The 22,574-nt window shown below is 34.1% G+C and overlaps 2 protein-coding genes across 2 annotated transcripts; one reads left to right on the forward strand and one right to left on the reverse strand.

The window, feature by feature from the left end:
* Window positions 1–6,742: 6,742 nt before the first annotated feature.
* LOC145620881 (transmembrane 9 superfamily member 12) lies at window positions 6,743–9,836 on the forward strand. Its single transcript, XM_081675604.1, has 2 exons — window positions 6,743–6,884; window positions 7,395–9,836. Exon 2 carries the CDS (start codon window positions 7,492–7,494, stop codon window positions 9,469–9,471), a length of 1,980 nt encoding a protein of 659 aa, XP_081531730.1. The 5' UTR covers window positions 6,743–6,884; window positions 7,395–7,491; the 3' UTR covers window positions 9,472–9,836.
* A 5,586-nt stretch (window positions 9,837–15,422) lies between these two features.
* Window positions 15,423–21,585, reverse strand: LOC145620567 (uncharacterized). The gene is made up of 2 exons (XM_081675261.1): window positions 21,074–21,585; window positions 15,423–16,062 (listed from the first exon to the last, which is right to left on the reverse strand). Exons 1-2 carry the CDS (start codon window positions 21,354–21,356, stop codon window positions 15,680–15,682), a joined length of 666 nt encoding a protein of 221 aa, XP_081531387.1. The 5' UTR covers window positions 21,357–21,585; the 3' UTR covers window positions 15,423–15,679.
* Window positions 21,586–22,574: the final 989 nt, after the last annotated feature.

Below are 22,574 nucleotides of genomic sequence, written 5' to 3' on the forward strand. Positions count from 1 at the left end.
GAGAGAGAGATTGATTTTTGGTAGGGATGTTCATAGCCGGGTACCCGGGATTTACCCGGGTTCTAGGTAGTTAATTAAGCGGCCCATGACCCGACCCGGTAAATCCGGATACCCGGCTGTCGGGTACCCGGCTGTCGGGTACCCGGATTTACCGGGTCTGGTCATAGGGTACCCGTTTTCCAATTTTTTTAAATAACATAAATTTAATATAAATTTTTTCAATGTAATTCCAAATTTAGAATATCTGGTACATTAATTTAAGGAAATTTTGACTTTTGCTACCTCTGAAACATATGAAAATCACTTTTGCTACCTGGGAAAAGTTTTATTTTATTTTACTACCTATCAAATCCCATTTTTTTAAATTTGCTACCAGATAACAGAATCCGTTAATAATTCCGTTATTGAGATCTTGCCACCCTCATTACCATCTTCCGGCCACAACTCCCTCCTTAGCCACCCTAAATGCCTCCCCGTCAGCCACCAAAAAAAAAATTATAACATACTGCCTTCTCTTTCTCTCTCATCTCCTCCCTCCTCCTTCTCTTTCATAACCGCTCCTCCTCCCTCCTCTCTCCTCTTTCTCTCTCATCTCTGCCTCCCTCCTCCGGTCCTCCCTTCTCATTCTCTCTCCTCGATTTTTGAAGTTCGGGCCACCCACCCTCACGGTTTTAGATCAAATTCGACCAATTAATGGTTTTTTAGGTCGAATTCGACCATGAAAACTCCATATCTGGGGTTTTCATGGTCAAATTTAACCATATAAACCAAAAGTTGAAGATTTCATAAAGTATGTTTACCCTTTTCCATCAATTTATTATTTTTTTTAATTTTTTGGGTAGTTGTGGTCTGGTCGTGCGTGTGGTGTGTGTGGCTGTGCGTGTGTGATGGTGCTGGTGGTGGTGCGCGTGGTGTTGAAAGTGGTGCGTGTGGTGGGTGTGGCTGTGCGTGTGTGGGGGTAGTGGTGCTGGTGGTGCGTGTGGTGGAAAGGGGGTAGGTGGGGGAAAGGGGGTAGGGGACAATTGTTTCTGAGGTTGAAGATGAACAGAGCTCGAAACCGAAGTGGCGATTGTGGGTTCGCCGGGGAACGCCGAGAGGACAGAGGAGAGAGATTTGTGTGTGGCGATTGTGGTTTTGGTGTGGTGGTTGGGGTCGGGGCAACAAGAAGGGGAAAAGGGAGGGGGATGGGTTGCGTTAGTGGGGAAAGGGTGTGGAAGAGGGTCGTCGGCGCCGGCCACAGCTTTGGGTGCCGGTCGTCGGCAGGGGGAGGGGGGATGGTGGCTGAGTGGCTGACGGAAGGCTAGGCTGGGCATTTGGGGTTTTTTTTTTAATTTTTTTAATTTTATTATTTATTTATTTTTAAAATAAACTTAACGGAACCCTAACGGATTCCGGTAACTGGTAGCAAAAGTTAAAAAAAGGGCATATGTTAGGTATTAAAATAAATTAAAAGTTTTCATAGGTAGCAAAAATGAAATTGATGTGTTTGATAGGTAGCAAAAGTCAAAATTTCCTTAATTTAAGTTTAAGATGATGTTTAATAACAAATCAGAACCAATAGTACCTTATACTCCATTATAACCAATAATATAAATATGATTAATTATTTGCTTTGTTCCATCAATAAACTCAAATTAATTGATCCAAAAAAAACTTACAAAATTATCCTAAATCTTGTACATTACATGTAATCTATGGAAATCCAAATCAAGCCTAAAAATTAAACAAATTTGAAACCATTTCTTTAACCCTTTAATTACTATAAGTAGAGAATTTTTTCTAGACAACTATTTCATAGATTTAAATTTGATTCAATCAGACAAGGAATGAGCCTAGTCTTGATCTGTGAAATTAGGCAGCCGACATGTGTAAAGCGAGGAAAGATGTGGCTAGCGGCGGATTATGTACCTCTATCGTTTGCGACTCGCATGTTGAAGAAGACAACCTGACCTCTTTCGATTTGCAACTAAGATCTATGGCCAAAAATGGGTGCAGGTCGTGCAACGATTATTGTGAGGTGGATTGAGAGAGTAAGAAAATTGAGAGCATAAGAAGTGTGGTGAGTCTGAGAGTGTGGTGAGTCTGAGAGTGTCGAATTTTTGAGAGTGAGATGAGAGAGAAAGAAGCAAAAGTGGGTATTGTACATTTGTGTGTGAATGCGGCTAAATGACTGAATGAATATTGACTTTTGAGTAACCCTAAAGGGCCTTCTAGAAAGAAAAAAATACCGGGTATTTTTCGGGTACCCGCAGAACTCAGAGTGCGGCCCATTACCCGACCCGAAAACTGACTTTTTTAACGGATCGGGTACCCGACCCTGAAAATTCAGAAAATCAAAAAATACTTGTCGGGTAGTTTGCGGGTCTTCGGGTTTTCGGGTCGGGTCAAGCGGGTCGGGTTTTTTTTAACACCCCTAATTTTTGGTACCCCGAACTGCAGAAAGGAGGGGAGTATTTATAGAGAAAATGAGCAGAGGGAACACACGGAACCCTAAAAAGATAAAAAAAACCCTAATTTGGGGCGCCGTGACACGCAAGATGTTGGCGCGACACGCCTAAATCTGGCGTGACACGGGACAGAATAGTGTGACGCGGGGAAATAGCAGCCCTAAAATGATAAAAAGCGTTTTAGGTTTTACGCGCAGAAAACCCGGGAAATTCCCGTGTCATTGCATGTGCACGGTGACACGGCAAAATATGGAGTGACGCGGCAAAATACGATGTGACGCGGGACACTTTTAACATCCAAGTTCATAAGCGCGTGAGAAAAGGAATGCGGCAAAAATACAGGAAAGCACCGCGACACGTGAAGAATACCATGTCACAGTACTAGGCGACGTGCCACGTCATCAGGCGCCGTGACACGCCAATTTAGCTTTATGCGCGGTAATTTCAGTTTTTAACACGTTTTTAAAACTATGATAACTTTTGATCCGTAACTTGGAATAAGACATATAATATATCATTGGAAACCTTATCAAATTTACTTTCCAACCCAATTAAAATCAGGTTTAAATAATTTTTATGTTGTATGTTATGGCCGTTTTAGTAGAAGGGTGTCGGCTTTGGTCCGAGTTTAGTGTTTGGCTCATATCTTCTTCGTTTTAAATCGGAATTGGGCTTATGATATATTGTTGGAAATTTTATTTCAAAGCCTATCCAACCAAATAATAATTGGATCAAAATTATAAAGCTAAGAGATCAGGTTCTCTAGGTTTTGTGATGTGGATACAAAAAGTGGAAAGTAAGTTATGGTTTGGGGAAATAAGCTATGAATTGGATTGGTTCATGAAATGTTTTGGATAGAACATGAATTTAAGTACTCCAAAGATTAAATACTCAACCCAACTAATATTGGCGGTGAAAGGTTGTTCATCATCGGGTTTGGTTTTGGGGAGACATTTTTAGGTGTCTACACTTTCCCATACTTTATTATGAATCATTCTGGAGAACACATCTGCAACAAGCTAGGATAAACAAGTGTGGGGAAAGAGGAACACCTTGCCTAATACCCCTCGTTGGTGGAACAAACCCACATACACCATCATTGATCACAAAAGAGTATGACAAAGAAGAAACATACCACATAATCAAATAAAACCCCATGGTGAGTAACAAACAACGTAAGAATCCCCATTCAACCTTGTCATAAGCCTTGCTCATATCAAGCTTCATTCCCACCCTACCCTTTCCGACCTTTCTTTTTTTCATGTTATGAAAGATCTATAGAGCAACAAGGGCATTATCTGTAATAAGCCTTCGGGAACAAAAACAAACACTCTGATTCTCCGTGACTACTTCAGGGAAAATATTTTTTAGTCTAATGAAAATAATATCTTTTGAGACCAGTTTATACAAAACATTACATAGTACAATAGAACGAAATTCTAAAGTAGAAGTGGAGGAATTCACTTTCCAGATAAGAACAATATTTGTCTGAGTAGCAGTATTAAGAGAAATAACACCATGAAGAATACATTAAAAAAAACTTTGAGACACTATATATCACCAATTAAATGCCAGAAGTGTTGATAAAAAAAATAGCATGCATACCGTAAGGGCCCGAGGCCTTGAAAGGAAGCATTTGGGAAATGGCTCCATAAACCTCTTCCTTTGTGAAAGGTCTCATGAGCTCTGCATTATCATCAAGGGTAATTGTCGACTCAATATGGAGTAATACTTTATTTACGAAAATTATCATCAGTCGGGTTTGTGAAAGCGAATGATTTCTCATAAAATTTGAAGACAATGTTCTTTATGTCACGATCCTCTAACTTCCAAACCCTAGACTCATCATAAAGGCCTTTAATAAAAAATTCTTTTTGCGTTGTTAGGCCTTGTGATGAAAATATTTTGTATTCTTATTCTCATCCCGAATTCCTAAGACCCTTGATCTTATGTACCAATACACCTCGTGCTTCTCATTTAAATCATCAAGCTTCTTTTCTAAACAATTACATTTATCACGACTGTTGTTCTTGTGATTGGGAGTTGCTAGGCAGCGCGGAGTGCCTCTTTAGTGCTCTCAATTTGCTTCCCAAGGTCGACAAATTTGTGGCTAGGTGGTGAGGGAAGGGTTTCGGGGAGGGGCATCAAGTGGCCTGGGGGCTGGAGAAGTGGGAAAGTGGAAGAAAGTAAGAGAGCGGTGTGGTGATTTGGTGGCTGGAGAAGGTTGTTTGTTTCTCTTTGTGTTTCAAAACAAACAACATAGTAAATTTTGAGAAAATCCAAGTTAAGCAATCTCCTAGATATATATGAACTTCATATTTATCTAGTGGCAAAATTGTAATAAAAAGCATTAGGTTTCATGAAATCTAATTGAATAAATATAATTCCTGCCTTTTGTATAGCTGACATTTATAAAGGCATGCACTTCACGGAGTATACTAATGATGTTATTGAAAGTGTATGTGGTTTGTGAATTCCACACTGCTTTTAACTCAAATCCAAACCCAAATTAACCACCTCCACTTTCCTCTAATGGTGATCATACCTTCATCTCCATTTTTCGCTTGTAGTTTCCCATAATCTCCTACATATTTAGTTCTACAGGTGAAGTGGTGAATATTAATTTATGGTGTTGTGTTATAGTATACAATCAACTTGGACAGATTAACACACATAGCTGTCAGCCGCAATCCATCACCCTGTCGATGAAATTCAGTTTAAAAGGAACACAAATAGTTCATAAAATGTAACGCGACCATTATCAACAGCAATTAATGAAGTAATCAATATAATTATTTTATAAAAGCTAAGCAAGGGTTTAAACCAGAGAATCATATCCAATTCCAAATCAAAAATTAAAACCAATTACGGGGTCTGAATCAAAAGGTGAAGGTATCATGATTAATTACACAAAAAGACAACTTTGAAATCAACATTGAATATACACAATGACCATTACTCAAATAATAAATTCAAGCGCTTTACCTTACGACAGGAAACAAAATCCAATTCATCACCTACGAACATCCACCACTCTCTTACTTGTTACCCAACCACCCACCAAACAACCATCACCTACGAACATCCACCATGTCAAATTATTTTTAAAAAATTGTTTTACTCTTCACCAATTTACGCAAACGGTGAATGGACAAGTAACAAGTTTAAGGAAGCAACAACGACACTGGAGAGGTCGTCGGAGCATACGGAGTCGGTGAGGGCTTTGACTTTTTATCGTTTTTTTTTTTTTGTATGTTTTGTAATCATAGAAGGAATACCTGAATTTTTAGATTCACCCTTGGAACATTCTAAAATTGCAGGCGTTCAAGGGGGGAAAACGCCTGAAATTTTCGAATGTTCTAGGGGAAAAGCTTGAAATTTTAGAATATTTAGGGGGAGATTCTAAAATTTCATGTGTTCCTTCCATGGAACATTCTAAAATTTAAGGAGTTCGTCTGGAACAACTGAAAAAAAAAAAAGAAGTAAAACAAGTACTTAATCACCACCCCTTTACCTTTTCGATTTCTTGACATCGTCCCTTGTAGCCGGTCGCAACCCTTTTACAAAATTGTAGTGGCTTTGCTGTGGCTTTGCTTTGTCGTGACATAATTGTGGTGGTTTGCTTGGTGTTGCCTGTTGGTGGTTTGATTGGTGGTGGTTGTGGATGAAATTCTTAAGGTGAAGAGAGAGAAAAGTAAAATTAAAGTGAAAGTAAGAGAGAGAAGATTGAAGAGTTATTTAAGAAAGGGTTACTTAAGGGAGTTCATATAAAAATACGGGCGTTACCCGTTAAATACCGGGCGTGATTTAGTACCCGTATAAGAACCCCCAAATTGTACCGGCAACAACAAAGAACAGATTCTCCGTTTTACAAGTGCAAAGGGATTAATTCAGAGGGGTAGAAGAAATTCACTTGACAACTATGTTGTGCGGTAACGCCAACTAACTATGGTTAGCATTTAAAAGTTAACGACATCTGCTTCCATTTACGTTGATACCCCTGACTAAAGATTGGAAAAGACGTTAATAACCCTGGATAAACAAGCCCACTTTATCTAGGAGATGAAATAAGTATTGCTTGTAAATTTTAGGGATTTTCACTCTATTTTTTTTTTCTATTTGTTTACCCCGTACAAACCAAACGATCCCTGATTATTGATCCACAATCCACAAGTAACCTTATTTTCACGGTAACCCCAAAACGCCCTTAAACGCATCCCTAAATTTCGAAAAATGCCCTCAATATGCCATGCCTAATTGCCTATCACCCCTCAAATCTCACATGTTGTGAAAGCTTACTTGCAGTATACAAGTTGTAGTTATACAATCACGTTCTCCCTAAAAAAACATTTTTATAAAACAAATCGATTCATAAAATCTCAACCTCGAATCTTCCACTTTTGCAATCTCATTCAAGTTCATCGAGATCTACTTCAGGCAAGCTTCTCTTCTCTCTTCTCTTTATCCCTAATTCCCTCATTCATGTGATCTTCTACTTATTTTATTTTTCCTGTTTTAGATTATTTGATGAATTTGGGTTTTTGATTAGTATTGCCTATTATCCAGATCTGATTTTTAATTTCTTGTTAATGTTTAATTTAATTATTTTTGTTATTTGCATCGAATTGCATTAGGATTTTGTTGTCGAATTTATCTTAATCAACGCATGTTCTATAAAGTTTTGTAGATTTCGGTTAGTTTGGTTAATTCAAGATTATTAAAGTGATTTTTTTCAATTTATGATATCTGTTGTCGAAATTTGAATGTATTTGGAGTGTAAATTTTACTAATTAATTGGAAATTTGGTGGGTTATTGTTAATGATTTTGTTTAATTACTCTGATTGGATTGTACTCTTGAAATTTGGTTGTTTAGTTACTGTGATTTACACTTTTTAGATCTGTTTTATTGGCCTGAATATTATATAATTTGTATTGTTAAATTATAGGTAGATTTGATGCTGCAAAACGGTTGGGTTAGTTATATAGCTTAGATCAAGTTAGGTTGAATTGAAGATTGAGCTGTTTTGCTGGTTTTCTATTGCAATGGCTTCTTCGGAGAAGAGGATGCTACGAATTAACCGGGTAATCTTGTGTTTGTTCCTATTTGCTTTTGTTTGTGAGGGATTTTACTTGCCTGGGACTTACATGCACACATACTCCAATGATGATGAAATATATGCGAAAGTGAATTCGCTGACCTCCATTGAGACTGAGCTTCCCTTTAGTTATTACAGTCTTCCATACTGTAAGCCACATGATGGGGTTAAGAAAAGTGCAGAGAATCTCGGAGAGCTTCTCATGGGAGATCAGATTGACAACTCCCCTTACCGATTTCGGATGAATAGGAATGAGTCTGTTTTCTTGTGTATTACTAGTCCTCTTAATGAACAAGAGGTGAAACTTTTGAAACAGAGAACTCGCGATCTATATCAGGTGAACATGATTTTGGATAATCTCCCTGCAATGAGGTATGCAAACCAAAATGGTGTAAAGATCCAATGGACTGGGTTTCCAATTGGATATTCTCCAGCAAACAGCAATGATGATTACATTATAAATCATCTGAAGTTTAAGGTTTTGATTCACGAATATGAAGGAAGTACTGTGGAGATTATTGGTACAGGGGAGGAAGGTATGGGAGTGATCTCAGAGGCTGACAAGAAAAAGACGAATGGTTATGAGATTGTTGGTTTTGAGGTTGTTCCCTGCAGTGTCAAGCATGATCCTGAAGAGATGTCAAAACTTCACATGTATGATAACATTAGTTCGATCAATTGCCCAGGGGATCTTGAAAGGTCTCAAATCATAAGAGAGCAAGAGAGAGTTGCTTTTACTTATGAGGTTGAGTTTGTGAAGAGTAGTACTAGATGGCCATCTAGATGGGATGCTTACCTAAAAATGGAAGGTGCACGGGTGCATTGGTTCTCCATTTTGAATTCCCTCATGGTGATCTTTTTCTTGGCTGGAATTGTGTTTGTAATATTTTTGAGGACTGTAAGAAGAGATTTGACCAGGTATGAGGAACTGGACAAAGAAGCTCAAGCACAGATGAATGAGGAGCTGTCAGGATGGAAACTTGTTGTGGGTGATGTGTTTAGAGAACCTGAGCATGCTAAGCTATTGTGTGTGATGGTTGGAGATGGTGTTCAGATTACAGGAATGGCCGCTGTGACTATTGTCTTTGCAGCTCTTGGTTTTATGTCACCTGCATCTAGGGGAATGCTGTTAACAGGAATGATAATACTATACCTACTGCTTGGGGCTCTTGCAGGATATGCTGGTGTATACCTATGGAAAACCATCAAGGGAACACCCGATGGTTGGAGGTCTGTTGCCTGGTGGAATGCTTGCTTTTTCCCTGGGATTGTCTTTGTCATCCTCACTATGTTGAATTTCCTCCTTTGGGGTAGCAAGAGTACTGGTGCTATACCAATATCTTTATATTTTATCCTTCTCTCCCTTTGGTTCTGCATTTCAGTTCCCCTCACTCTGTTTGGAGGTTATCTTGGAACCCGAGCTGAGCCTATTCAGTTTCCTGTTCGCACCAATCAAATCCCCAGAGAAATTCCTGCTCGAAAATACCCTTCATGGTTGCTTGTTCTTGGTGCTGGTACCCTTCCATTTGGAACCCTGTTTATCGAGCTTTTCTTCATTTTGTCCAGCATTTGGCTGGGAAGGTTCTACTATGTCTTTGGTTTCTTGTTTGTTGTCCTCTTGTTGCTGGTGATTGTTTGTGCTGAAGTTTCTGTGGTCCTAACTTACATGCATCTCTGTGTTGAAGATTGGCGTTGGTGGTGGAAAGCATTCTTTGCTTCGGGTTCTGTTGCTCTATATGTCTTCCTTTACTCCATTAATTACTTGGTTTTTGATCTCCAGAGTCTCAGTGGACCTGTGTCAGCTCTACTTTATCTGGGCTACTCCTTAATTATGGCAGTTGCGATTATGTTGTCTACCGGCACCATCGGATTCCTTATGTCATTCTACTTTGTTCACTATCTGTTCTCATCAGTAAAGATTGATTAAGGTTACATACGATGATTGCTACGTGATATGGCATTATCTACAGAACAAAAGAGGAGATTTTGTTGCCTATTTCTCCCATATTTGTCAAATGTCCTCCCCGGGATGGACGAAAGGTTACTAGATATAGAGGATAAGAGAATTTAGCTGCATCTGAAGACCTGATGAAGCAAGGTCTTTTTTCTTTTTCCCCCCTCTCTAGCATGTATTCTCTTTTTATTTTTTTTCGTTTTTCCCTCTATTGTTTAGTTTTGAGTTGTATTCTCAATAGATGTCCTCGTTTATATACCGGTTTCCACCGGCAGAATTGTACTCCATTGGATGTATTTTCATCAATTAGATTTTAGACCAAATGTTTGTTTCATTCACATTCTTTCTACATGCAGTATCATTTTATTTGAGTTTTAAGTTTAACTGAGCAGTTCTCAACTCTCATTGTATTGATCCGAGTCATCCGGCGTTATAAACTGCAACTTATTGATCTTCATAATACTTGGGAAAGCGGCAAGCTTGATCATAATTTAACACCTTAAGTGCTGTCTGCAATGTGTAGAGACTAGAGAGGGTCTAAAACATTGAGAACAACTTTCTTAATTTGGACAATGACAGTATGACACAGTAATGAGCACTTGAACAAGTTTTGGCTGCAAGAATGTGAACGAGAAAAAGGGGGATCGTGATATGATTCTAAGTAACTTTTAGCTCAAGGACACTGGATCAGATACCTAACCAATGCTTGATCAAAAGCATCACCGGGATTTGCATTTCTAGGCTACAATCTAATTAAATCATCATAGTCTGCAACATATCGAACATCAAGCAGCCTTTGTGGAGGAGCTTCTGTATATCGTTACGGTAAACACATATTTTAAATTTGCAAAATATAGATTTAAAATAAATGAAATAAATTATAATTTATTAATTTGATCTGTCTGTGTACAATCTTTAATTCGATGTCCATTGCAATTTGACTTGCTTCACAAACAGACTTGAGGATGTTTCAAAGTTCTTTTCTCTCTTGTCGAGGGCCGTCGAAGTTCGATCTTGTCCAAGGATGATTTTTTAGAGTAGAATGGCACGATAAAATCTTGAAAGTTTTTCTTTGAAAGGTTTTCTTTTCAGAGGTTTAGGATTTTAGATTCTCCACGAAGACACCTTTAGGGTTAAGGTTTGATGTACATTAGAGTTGGGCTTTCAATATTGGACTTGATTGTTATAACCCATATATAATGATACAAATTTTAGTGTATGTAGCTTTCCCTACACCCCTTTCTATACTACATCGTTTTATCAACTAGCACCTTTTGCATGTTTTTTTTTTCCTTTCCTTCTTTATTGTGCATTCAAACAAGTACTCTATATACTACTGTAGTAAACATTTTTATAGACTTCATTTGCTTCATTTTCTCTATCCTCTTTTTCATCAATTTTATTTTCTCTCTCCTCTTTCACTGATATCATTTTCTCTCTCCATTTTTTTTTAAATTTTTTTATTGTTTTTCAATTTTCACTCTCTTCTTTCATGGAGATCAATGTAAGTAATTCATACATTTATGATAATTAGTCAATCAATTTTGATAATGCTTTGTCTTACAATTATAATTGTACGATTATAATATTTTGATTTCATAATTTTTGTTGTATTGATTTTAATTTTGATAATGCTCTGCTTTTGGTATTGTTATCGATGTTATTAGTTGATTAATAATCTAGGTTGTATATATTGTTCTTCTAATTCGATTGTTATTTATTTTTGTTTGTATTTTTTTTTATTTTAATGTTATTATCTGATAGTTGTTTTTTTTCCAGTTTTGTGAGTTTCATATGAGTATCTTTTTTTTTTTTTTTTAGTTTTGCTAATTGATTATTTTTACCAATTTTGTGCTTCGTATAAAAACAATCTTAGTTAAAATAATGATCATTTCTGTAATAGTAAATGTTCATTTATGTTTAATGTATTTTTTTATAAAGTAAACTACTTGTATATGTTTATTGTAGCTGTATTAGAATATATATGTTGTACATGTGAATTTCAATTATTTTCATTGTTTTGTAAACACTCATATACATTTTAAGTGAATATTTTTTAAAATTTGCTCTGTCGTAATAATGTTCATTTATGTAATTATAAATGTTCATCTATATATTTATTTGTGTTTATGGAATTATATGCTGTTCATGTGACTTTTAATTATTATCACTATTTTTTTCTCAAAAAAAAAAATGATTATCACTATTTTGTAGTTTCAAAAATAATGTTCAGTTATGTAACGATTGATGATCATTTTATTTTTACGTATGGTAATTTTACTGTAATTGACCAAATGCATCATTATAATTGAATATTATTGCTAATGTATTTGTTTATTTATTACATATTACATTGTTGCAGCGGGGAAAAGAGGATATTATTATTATTGAAGAAACAAGTAAGTCTGAGTTGGTGGGGAAACAATTTAAATCTGCTGAAGATGTTTATGAAATGTATTCAAATTCCAATTATGTGATCAAGCCAATGATCAAGTTGCTTCTAGTGCTCAAAAGATCAAGTGCTCAAATTCCTCCCATTAGCTTCCAAAAATATACAAATTCCTATAAGTGCTAAAGTGACTCCTAATATTTATAAGAATACCTTTAACCTTTTGTTATTAAGTACTATTCTTCTTATTGATTTTTTTTTTACTCTTCTAAAAGTGAATATTTTAGTATTTGAAACTGATTATTTAGTTTCTATAAGTGATCATTATGTTTTTGTAAATAGTCATTTAACTTTTGCAAATGATTAAAATTGATAAACATAAATACATAATACTTTTCATAAAATCCGCAATTTTCATATAAAATTGTAAGAATTATTCTATAAACAAATAATATCTATCAAACTTTAAACGTAAAAAATTTAAAATTAAACAACATAGAGTAATTATGTTAACAAATAATATCTTATAAGTTTTATCAACCAGCTAAGGACATATATATATATATATATCCATAAGTGGACATATTATATTTTGCCTTTGCAAATCTTCATGTTGTTATTCTATTATTCTTAGACTCATGGTTTACCTTCAAAAGCATTAGTTGAGAAGTGTATTGCATCCTCAACCTTCTGATTTGACCTACTTGTTAATGAAAACAATTGTTATTTAACTAAACATTAAGTGCTATATAATTGAACATTATGTGCTACAAAATTGAACACTAAATAATATAACTTGTTTTTAAAATTTTGCTCAAAATGTTAACTTTAAAGGCACAAACCTAGATTTCTAACTTATTGTTCTCTTGTTGCCCAGTTTTTGAAGAAATTTCAAAGTTGAATTGATGGTTTATATATACTTCCTTTATGTTATAATAAGAATGTATAAGTACAAATAAGCGTTAGATTCATGAACATTTAGTCAGTGGCGGAGGTAGGATTTTTACTCTGGGGGGACAAATTTTAGATGTTCAATAATTTGACGAAAAACTCAATAAAAAAATTGCTCACATAAATTTTTTAATATTTAAGTATTTAAAATCCTATATGGAAAAGAGAAGTTAAAAGTTCCATCACATATTAAGATAATTACATAAGGAATAAATTCAAATCAGTTACTTTATTATAAAATAAAATACTTAGCCGACCTTCAAACAATTTGAATATAGATATGAAGGGGCTTGGATAAAAGGATTACATTCTAGAAATATAAACGCCACAATGAAGATTCTCTAATCAAATTATTACATTGTACCCCGTACATAAATAATTTTGGAAATTTAGTTACAAAAAATTAATAAATGGTAATCTATTAAAAAATGAAATAGAATTTAGGCACACATAATAAAATAGATTATAAACTATGGAGGTGTATGTGTATTCATTAATGAAATGTATGAACCAACTCATAGGTGATCAACAAATAGTAGTTAATCATTTTTTTTAAAAAAAAAAAAAACTATATTCACTCACTCTATTAAATGTGAGAGTTGGGGCTTGAACCTGGGTCAAAATGATGAGGGGTAAAACCTATATTCACTCACTCTAACCACTAGACCATGTTCACTTTTGTGATACATTGAATATCCGTATTGTATTTATTTCTTTTTACTGCATCATACAAGCAAAAAAAAAGAAAAAAAAATGGAAAATGGGGGGACAGCTGTCCCCCCATGTTCTAACGTGGTTCCGCCACTGCATTTAGTTATCTATATTTGAACATACTTTTTTATTATGTATGAATGTGTGTCTTGAGTTTAATTTGTTCTAAAAAAAAAAAGTGTGTCTTGAGTTGTAGGTATATCATCTCCTTTTCACTTAAAATGGTATAAAAATTACAATCCAGCTTTGTTTGTTATGAATTTTTTATAAATGTTCATATATGTATGTAGAAATGCTCATTATATTTAAAACTAATGAACATATTAATAAATGTAAAAGCACAAATATAAACTATTAAATAAACACTTAAATGTATGGTATTTCAAGTTTTGTATGCATTCATAATATTTTATACATACATACTATGTTAATGAACACATATTAACATGTTTTTTTTTTTTTCTTTTTGAAAGAAAACACATATTAACATGTAATTATTGGTAAACATGTATAAATAATTTCATTATATGGAAATGAACATATAGTGCTTTGAAATTGTTCATTTTACCTATGCATGCATCCGAGATATTATTTTTTTAACTGTAACACTCGACGCTTGTATATCTTTAAAAGTGTTGGATCTACAATAGGACATTTTCGTTCATGTTTTTGTTTTTGTTTTTTTTTTTTTGTTTGCATTTTTTCTAATATTCTGTAGAGGTGGTTTATCATATAAATATTTTACATTATATATTATTTATTGATACTTTTTTTGAAGAAATATTTGTAAATTTAATAAGTTTGAGTAAATATATACTTACATTTATGAAGAATAGTTGTTTTTCTTCTCTGAAATAGATTTCTCCGAACTGAAAATTAAATTGAAGCACAATCACAAGCAAATTCTCAAAAAAATTAGGATTTGTATTTATAATTATTTATTTTTTTGCTATAAACATGAACATTAATACTTAATCTTTTGATTTCCGCTTTTTTTTTGGTGAAATTTGCTTCAATTGTTTGATTTCGTTTCTAATGTCCGCCATTGTTGAAGTTTTAGAGCTTAAGATGAGAGAGAAAATGAAGAGAGATTGAGATGAAATGTCAGTTTTTTTTTTTTTTTTTTTTTTTTTTTTTGGGGTAGGAGAGGTTTCTGACAGCTTTTAAAATTAGGATAGTGCGGTGTATTGTGGGGAGTAGTGGTACGCTGTGTTTTATTTGGGAAGGGGGTGTAGGGATAATTCCCTACCATAGGGTCTAGCCATAAATAATTAATATAATGAAAACAATTTCATTAAAATAATTAAAGTTGAATAATTTTAATTTCTTACACCCAAATGAATCAATTTAAATTAACAGTCAAATAAAATTGAGTCAATAAGTTAAACTTTGACTCGTATAATATAATATTATATCCAATGTGGCACTTACATAAAATTTTACGTGCCTACAGGTATAAAAAGCGTTTCATGTCTTTTGGTCTACTAATAATATGTAACTCGATCTTGTTATTCAACCAGGCAGTGTCTGTTCAGCTCAATACATTCCATACCTTGCTGAAAATCTGATCGTTGAATCTTGAATGACAGTCACACAATTTCTGGCAAATTCCAATTCCAAAAATGAGACCAAGAGAGATGAACAGACAATTCCCAATTACGATCCTTGCGAGGCCCTGTGCTCGACAGTTATTTATACGTTCAGTTCCTATAGCTTGTTGAGGACTTGAGGCCATGTTGACGCCGTTCACAAGCCATCAATAGGCAATTTTAGCTTTGATTCCAATTACAGCAAGATTGCTTTTATTTCTTTGTTAACATTGTATTCAAACAAAAACAAAAGGTTAAAAACCAAGCTTGAACTTTTAGGTTATGGACCAGAATTTCAAACTGTTCAAAACTTTTATCACTCTGTTCTTCTATAAGAACAATTATTCCCCTGTTAAAACTATAAATTAAAAGATGCAGTTGGACAGGTCTATTACATATGGAGTTAAACATATGGAGTTAACTAAACTCGAACACCATTGACAATGAGTAATGTGCCAATGTGGGCATCTTCTAATTAGGCACTGATTTACACCATAAAACAAAAGGGTGCATAATTTTGAGATTACATGGGGCATTTGCTTTACATGGTTTTCTTGCCATCAGAGTTTGCAAGGCCTTGACCAATTTCCTGCAACTGGCTACGAAGGCTCTGGTTATCCTCAAGCAACCGATCGTATTCAAGAAGTAGGCCTTCAGATTGCTTTTTCAAAGCCTCTGATTTAGATTCAGCAGATTTTACCTCATCTGTTTTGGCAGCACACTCAGATTCCAAGGTCTTGATCCTAGACTTCAGGGAAGCAACCTCCTCCTCCATGGCTTTAAGATCTTCTGAACTACCATTCTTGGCGTCATCAAAACTCCGGCTTTGTTTCTTTACAGCCTCCATTGTCTTTCTGAGTAAGCGGAGTTCTCTGATGTAATGATGCAACCTGTCCATCATCAGTCCAAGGAACAAGATGAATCCTGCACATTATCAATTAAATCAAATCTGTCAGTAGCCCATGATATAAAGCTTTTCTATACACATGCCCAATTTTCCATTTGGGTATGGTGGTAGATATTTCCTTAAGCTATTTAATATACCAAGTAGGAAGACATGTGGGAAAATAAGAATTAAAAAAGAAAAGAAACATAAAACATACAGTACTATTCTAACTTTTTCATTGGCTACGGTATCAGAACCATATACTCTATCTCTGCCTGATGCCTTCAGTTTAACAGGTCACTGAATAATTGCTTTTAGAGTTTAAGGCATCATATTTTATTCCCATTTCCTACGGTACCTTTTCACCCTTTTCCCCATTATTGAATGTCTGGCATATTCAGTGCTGATGAGTAGTTCATTAAAGTATGCAAATATCCACCAACGAAAAATAACTTCAAACCAAGGAATGGCCTAGAAGCCAGGATAATGACATAAATTAACCTTCCTAAGAGGCTAACTGGCTAAGAACAACTAAACCTAGCACATGGAGGTTTCCGCATCATAAGATACCAATAAGAGAAAGAATTCAATGGTGAGAGTCCTAGCCTAGATGACACACCGGAAAAAAATTGGATTGCATCATCATATAATTGTCTGTCAGCAAACAAGCTGAAGCAAAGATTTGTAGCTTAAATTGTCAGCAAACAAGCTGAAGCAAAGATTTGTTAATCTGTATACAAGAAGAAAGGCAAATACTGGGATGGAGGTATACAAAAAATATTTCTATCTGATTCTAAGATAAGTTAAACCATATTTTGAGAATACCAAAAAAAGCGAACGAGGGACAAGCTTAAGGCTGAAATAATTTGGTTGCGGATTTGAGAATGTGACCAAATATATCCAATATTCTGAGTATGCAAGAGGAAAGTAATGTTCTTTAAATTAAAAAGGCAATAGGCAAACGGAAAAAGTTCATTGTTGCCAAAGGATGTAACAAAATTGATTATTATGATGAGAAAAAGATTGAGTAGAAACAGCCTAAAGCCTTAAACTAACCTTAGACGCCTTATAGTAAGCAATTATTTGTATCATGATAGTAGATTTCTTATAAATAATTTAATAAATAAAAAATAAAAAACCCAACAACAACAACTACTACTACTACAGCAACAACAAAGGGGTTCTCATAACATATTTTTCCCTTCTAATCCCAAATATGTAATCAAAGATGGAGTAAAGGAGGAAAGCAACACTCAACAACCTATAATATGAGTTTAAAAAATCAAGGGACAATTTGCAAGGAAATAACATGGTGGTTTATAATAAGGGAGTAGCATTTAAATTGCTAATATTGAACTTTTTAGTGATTAATAACGACAAAATCAGGAAATATAGACTAATTAACAAAAGAATTAGCATGCATACAATAGAAATTCTTTTCCTTAGAAGGCAGATGATACACACACAAAGCAATGGTAAATGTGGGTTGTGGATAAAAATAGAAAAGATTATAAGATTTCACAATAGGTTGTGCAAATTAGTAGCCCTAAAGAACATTATGAGGCTTTCTTGTAAACTCTACAAAAAATTGAAGTATAAAGTTTTCATAGATGTTTTTGAACTCGAGAAAGAAGTAGATATGTTGTTTAATATACTTGTGACATGATGGAGAAACTTACATAGGAAAAAGATGTTCAGGAAGTAATGGATTATGCATCTTCTTATATTAAAATAATAAAATGAGTATGATACTAGTCCTAGTTTTCCCAAGTTACAGCTAACTACTTCTCACCCACTCATTTTTTTTCCCCTGTCAAACTATTCACTTTTTCAACTTGCATAAAAGTGTGTGCAACTAGCTATGAAGAAAGTAAACTGGGAGAAGTGATAAAATTTAAAATCAACTTCCTCTGTTTAAGATTAATCACAACAGTAGAGTGCGCACATAATTTAACAGTGAAAAGAAGGGACCAAAATGGGAACTTTTCATAATATAAAGTATTGTCAGTGGGGGTACATTTTATCGTTAGTGCGAGGGAAAAATAAGATATTATAGACATGAAGAGTGAACAGAAGATAGAGATATTAGGAAAAAAAAAATGTGCATCTGGCTGATGGGGGTCTTGTCCCACAGAGTAGTGTAGCAATAAACTGAAAATGAAAGTAAAAGGAGAAGTGAAGAAATTAACTTGACAAAGAGAACTTAATTTTGATCTTATGAAATAATCAAGGTAAGTGTTGAAAGCCAAAATCCCACCTCTATAGCAAGTTGCTTTAATCATATGTTGATGAATATAAGAGGGAAAAATTTAGGAGTTAAGAAAGCTTTGGAGAAGCGAATGTCATGAATGCCTTTTCATATAGTCATATTGGTCTTATTAACGAGATGAAGAGAAGGATCAGAAATCGAAGGACTTCACATAGGCCCACAATTACTAAGTTTACGAAATGCTCAATTCTCGATCATATACTCCATACAACAGCAATAGATCAATTTGAGAGAAATTTGCAGAATACTTCTTTAAACCAAAAAGATTGTAGGATTGCAGTTTAAAGTTGACAGGCCCTCTAATAAAAAGTTTAAGATTAGTTGATAAAGCGAAGAAGCCGAACAAGGAATTCAATTACGGAGCCATGGACAATACTTCATAACAAAAAGGCAATTGATAATTGATTTGCAATTAAATAGTACCACAAAAAAGCATTGACCCTACCTCTTTACGATGCTTTTTCGGACAAATATATATGGATCCATGAGTCTAATATTATACTCCATAATACAAGGAGGTGTTAATAAGAGTTCAAATATTGAATATGGACATAGAGAATAATCAATTTAAAGAACAATCTACTTATCAAAGCAAGAAAATACACCTAATCAATGACGAACTAGATATTTCTTGTGCGAATGGCAGAGAGATGACAAATCAATATGTTACCAAATGCAAAATGATTGTCTTAAAAAATTTAATGTCTCACTTTTCAGATACAAACACAATAGATTGCTATATCTTGTAAATACAAACACGATAGATTGGGATATCTTGACTTTCAATTAATATGCTATAAATTATTTTCCCCTAATCATAAAAAAATAGATTATTTTTAAAAGTTTAAAGTGCTAGTTTAGAGTCTTAATTACGTTATTCGTTATTTCCTCTCCATACACTTTAAACTTTTAACACTATTGAATATTAATCAATAAATTTACAGGTTGTTTGGATAGCATGTTTGGAAGGAAGGATCTATAGAATACAGAAACTTGATGCTGGGAAAACTTAAAATACCACACTACCCTTTGCTAACTTCTCTTATTGATATTCCATACAATATCCCACTCAACTTTGGTCAAGTATGCAACCATGACAGATTTTTTCATGTTTTTTAAATATTCAATTCCTTCAACCCCTCGACTTTTTTTCCCCAAACATCACTCATCATTGCAAAGCTTATTTAGAAATCTTCACAACGAGAGTCAGTTATTATATAAAATAGTGGATGACTAGATGGTTGGCATGATCTAATGGCAGAAGTTTAATCAAATAAGATCAATTATCGAACATATTCTTTTATACACCCAAATGCACATAGAGTGATAGAGGTGAGAGCACTCAAGAGTAATTTTTTGCTCATTTAAAATTTTAAAATGAGCAAAATATATCAAATAAGCAGAAAATTACCCTTGGGCATACCTAAATGGTGTATCTAAAAAAATTTAATTATCCACAACCTCTAATTAATGAGATTACTCCAATAACCTTTTATACTACTCACATGAGTGATTTCCATACAAATAGTTCTAAGATTCAAAAATTCCCAAATTACATTTCGTTTACAAAAAATTTCCCCCCATACCGTCCAACTCATCATTTAAATTAATTAAATCTTTTTTTTTTACAATTTACTAGTAAACCGCTAATTGAATTAGCGGTTTATACACATATAAACCGCTAATTCAATTAGCGATTTAGTTGTTAGGTGAAATAATCTCCACAATTGTATGCACAAATTCTTATAAAACCGTTAATTGAATTAGCGGTTTTATCCTGGATAAAAAACCGCTAAATTCAATTAGCGGTTTTGTGTTGATTGAATTTTTTTTAAAAAAAAATAAAAACACAACAAACTTGCTTATGTGGACGGTATGGAGAGATTTTTTGTAAAAGGGGTGCAATTTGGGAATTTTGGCCTTTTTAAGCATTATCTATGGAAAACACCCTACTCACATTAATACAAGAGAACACTTTTAAATAATAAAAAGTAATATTTCCTCCATTCTAGTAATATTACAACAATTGGACTTATGAACTATTTATCACTCTTGTTTGACCACAAATAATGATTCATTTTTTATAGTCATGTGGGGTCTTATTAGATTCATTTCGTAAAATACTTTCACAATATTAACTTTTCATAAATTAACATATAAAATAAGCTTTGGGATGCGCATTTCATCCTTGTTGCACTATTACTAGAACGGAGGAAGTATCAAACAATGGCAATGACTAACTGAACTATCGAAGGTGAACCAATAGAACAACTGTTCCTGCCTCTCTACATCATTCAGACAACGATTGTGGTTTCAAAAACAAATATGGACCCATAAGTCTAATACAAGTAATGCATAAAGATAATACATGGACACAACTAATGTGAGTTCAATAATCGAATATGGACACGAAGACTAGTAAATTTATAAAAGGAATCTACATACCAAAGCTAGAACAATTAACTCATCAAATAGAAAGCCCAAATATCCCCATCTAAATCTAATTACTAATGAACACAAATTAATTGCACTATTAAACTAACAGAACCAATTCAATATATATATTTAAGTGAATTAATCAATCGAATAATCCTAAACATTAACAACATCATATAGTTCCTTCAATTAGATCTCTAATCATTTAAGTACCCAAAAAAAAAAAAAAAAAAAAAAAAAAAAAAAAATCCAACAACTCAATTACATACCAAAATACAGAACAAATAACCTAATTCATCATTTCACGAACAAACAAAATAGGAAAAAATTGAAGAAGATCGTACCCATGAGAGAAGTATCGAGAAGACTGCGAGTAAACAAAACCTGATCAGTAGGATTAATAGTACCCGGCTCAATTTCACGCTGTTGAAAAGTGAGAATGCTTGAGATGCTGGTAACGAGCAAAACAAGAATGGTGCCGCCAACAGTGGTGATGACAACAGGTCCTCTTCCTCGTTTCATTCGATCTAAACCCATAATTACGAGCTTTCGCAATGGAGTTCTGAACAAAAGTAGCAGAATTACTGCCATTTCTACGAAGATTATGGAGAAGAGTAGGTGAATCATGGTTGATCAATTGGAAGAATGAAGAACCCTAATTTTTTGAGAGGAGAGAAAAAGTGAAAAGAGAAAGAGAAAGAGGGGTTTTAGAGAGTGGAGCGACGGTTGAGAGTTTGGTGTCGTCGGCTACTAATTGTTGTGGGAATCAATTCCAATTTCAATTTCAATTTGAACAACTTTGAAAAGTTTGAGAAAATGAAATTATGAAAATGATGATCTCAAACGTTTAAACTCACGATTTTGGAATCTTCGGAAACGGTGGGCTTATAGTCGGAATCATCAAAGACAAAGTATTTCGGGTTTCGGGTTTCGGGTTTTGGGTTTTGGCCTTTTGGGTTTTAAACCTGAGCAATGCAAAGAATCATCAAAGCATGAAAATCAATAAAGATATATTTCTATGTCCTTTAGCTAACTGTTTAAATGACTTTTTAAATGACTAGAAGGATCCTTATTGATGTTAAAATGGCTAAAAGGATCCTTATTGATGTTCAAATGGTTAAACTGATCCTCTTGACACAAAAATTGGTAGATTCCTCTTTTTAAGAGCATGAACATTACGGAGTAATAAGGATCCTTGATGATGCTCTAATAGCATAACAATGGTAAGGAATTAATGATACACAAAAAAAAATTTCCCATTTTCTCTCTCCTTTCCTCCACTTGACACATCACATTTTCTTTTTTCCGCAACACTTCCAACTATTTTCATCCTTTTACTTATATCCTCTTTCATAAATATTTCCAAGACCAATGAGTATCTTTTCCCATTTTCTCTCTTTTATTTACATATATCCCACTATATATTCTCTCTCCTATTAAAATACTTAATTATTATTAAAGTATGTAAAAGATGTTAATTACTGTTATTATTACTATTATTAAGAAAATTTGTCAATAAGCAAATCTTATTTGATCGGTCTTCCCAAAATAAGCAAACATTTGGATTAACTCAAAATAAGTTAACCTTTATGGGGTATTATCTTTAAATAAGTCAGATGACCTACAAACTACTAAACAGGTCACTTTGTTCCTAATTCTATTTTTTTTTTTCTTATTTTATAATTGATAAGTAATTAAATTGTATTTTTAAAAAAAAAAAAAAAAAACAAAAATCCACCACATACTAGGGCTCCATTCTCATCCTCGCCATCCACCGCACTGTCGCACAAACCACCTCCTGTGGTCCCTCACCCCTTTCTTCCACTCCCTGAGCGCCGACGACCG

This window comes from Chenopodium album, chromosome 27 (assembly GCF_948465745.1).
Source record: "Chenopodium album chromosome 27, dcCheAlbu1.1, whole genome shotgun sequence".
Lineage (NCBI taxonomy): Eukaryota > Viridiplantae > Streptophyta > Magnoliopsida > Caryophyllales > Amaranthaceae > Chenopodium > Chenopodium album.

Coding starts and splice junctions, on each gene's coding strand:
- LOC145620567 (XM_081675261.1), bottom strand. CDS start 21,356: ATGATTCACCTACTCTTCTCCATAATCTTCGTAGAAATGGCAGTAATT. Junction 16,063..21,073: donor TCTCGATACTTCTCTCATGG/GTACGATCTTCT, acceptor GATAATGTGCAG/GATTCATCTTGTTCCTTGGA.
- LOC145620881 (XM_081675604.1), top strand. CDS start 7,492: ATGGCTTCTTCGGAGAAGAGGATGCTACGAATTAACCGGGTAATCTTG.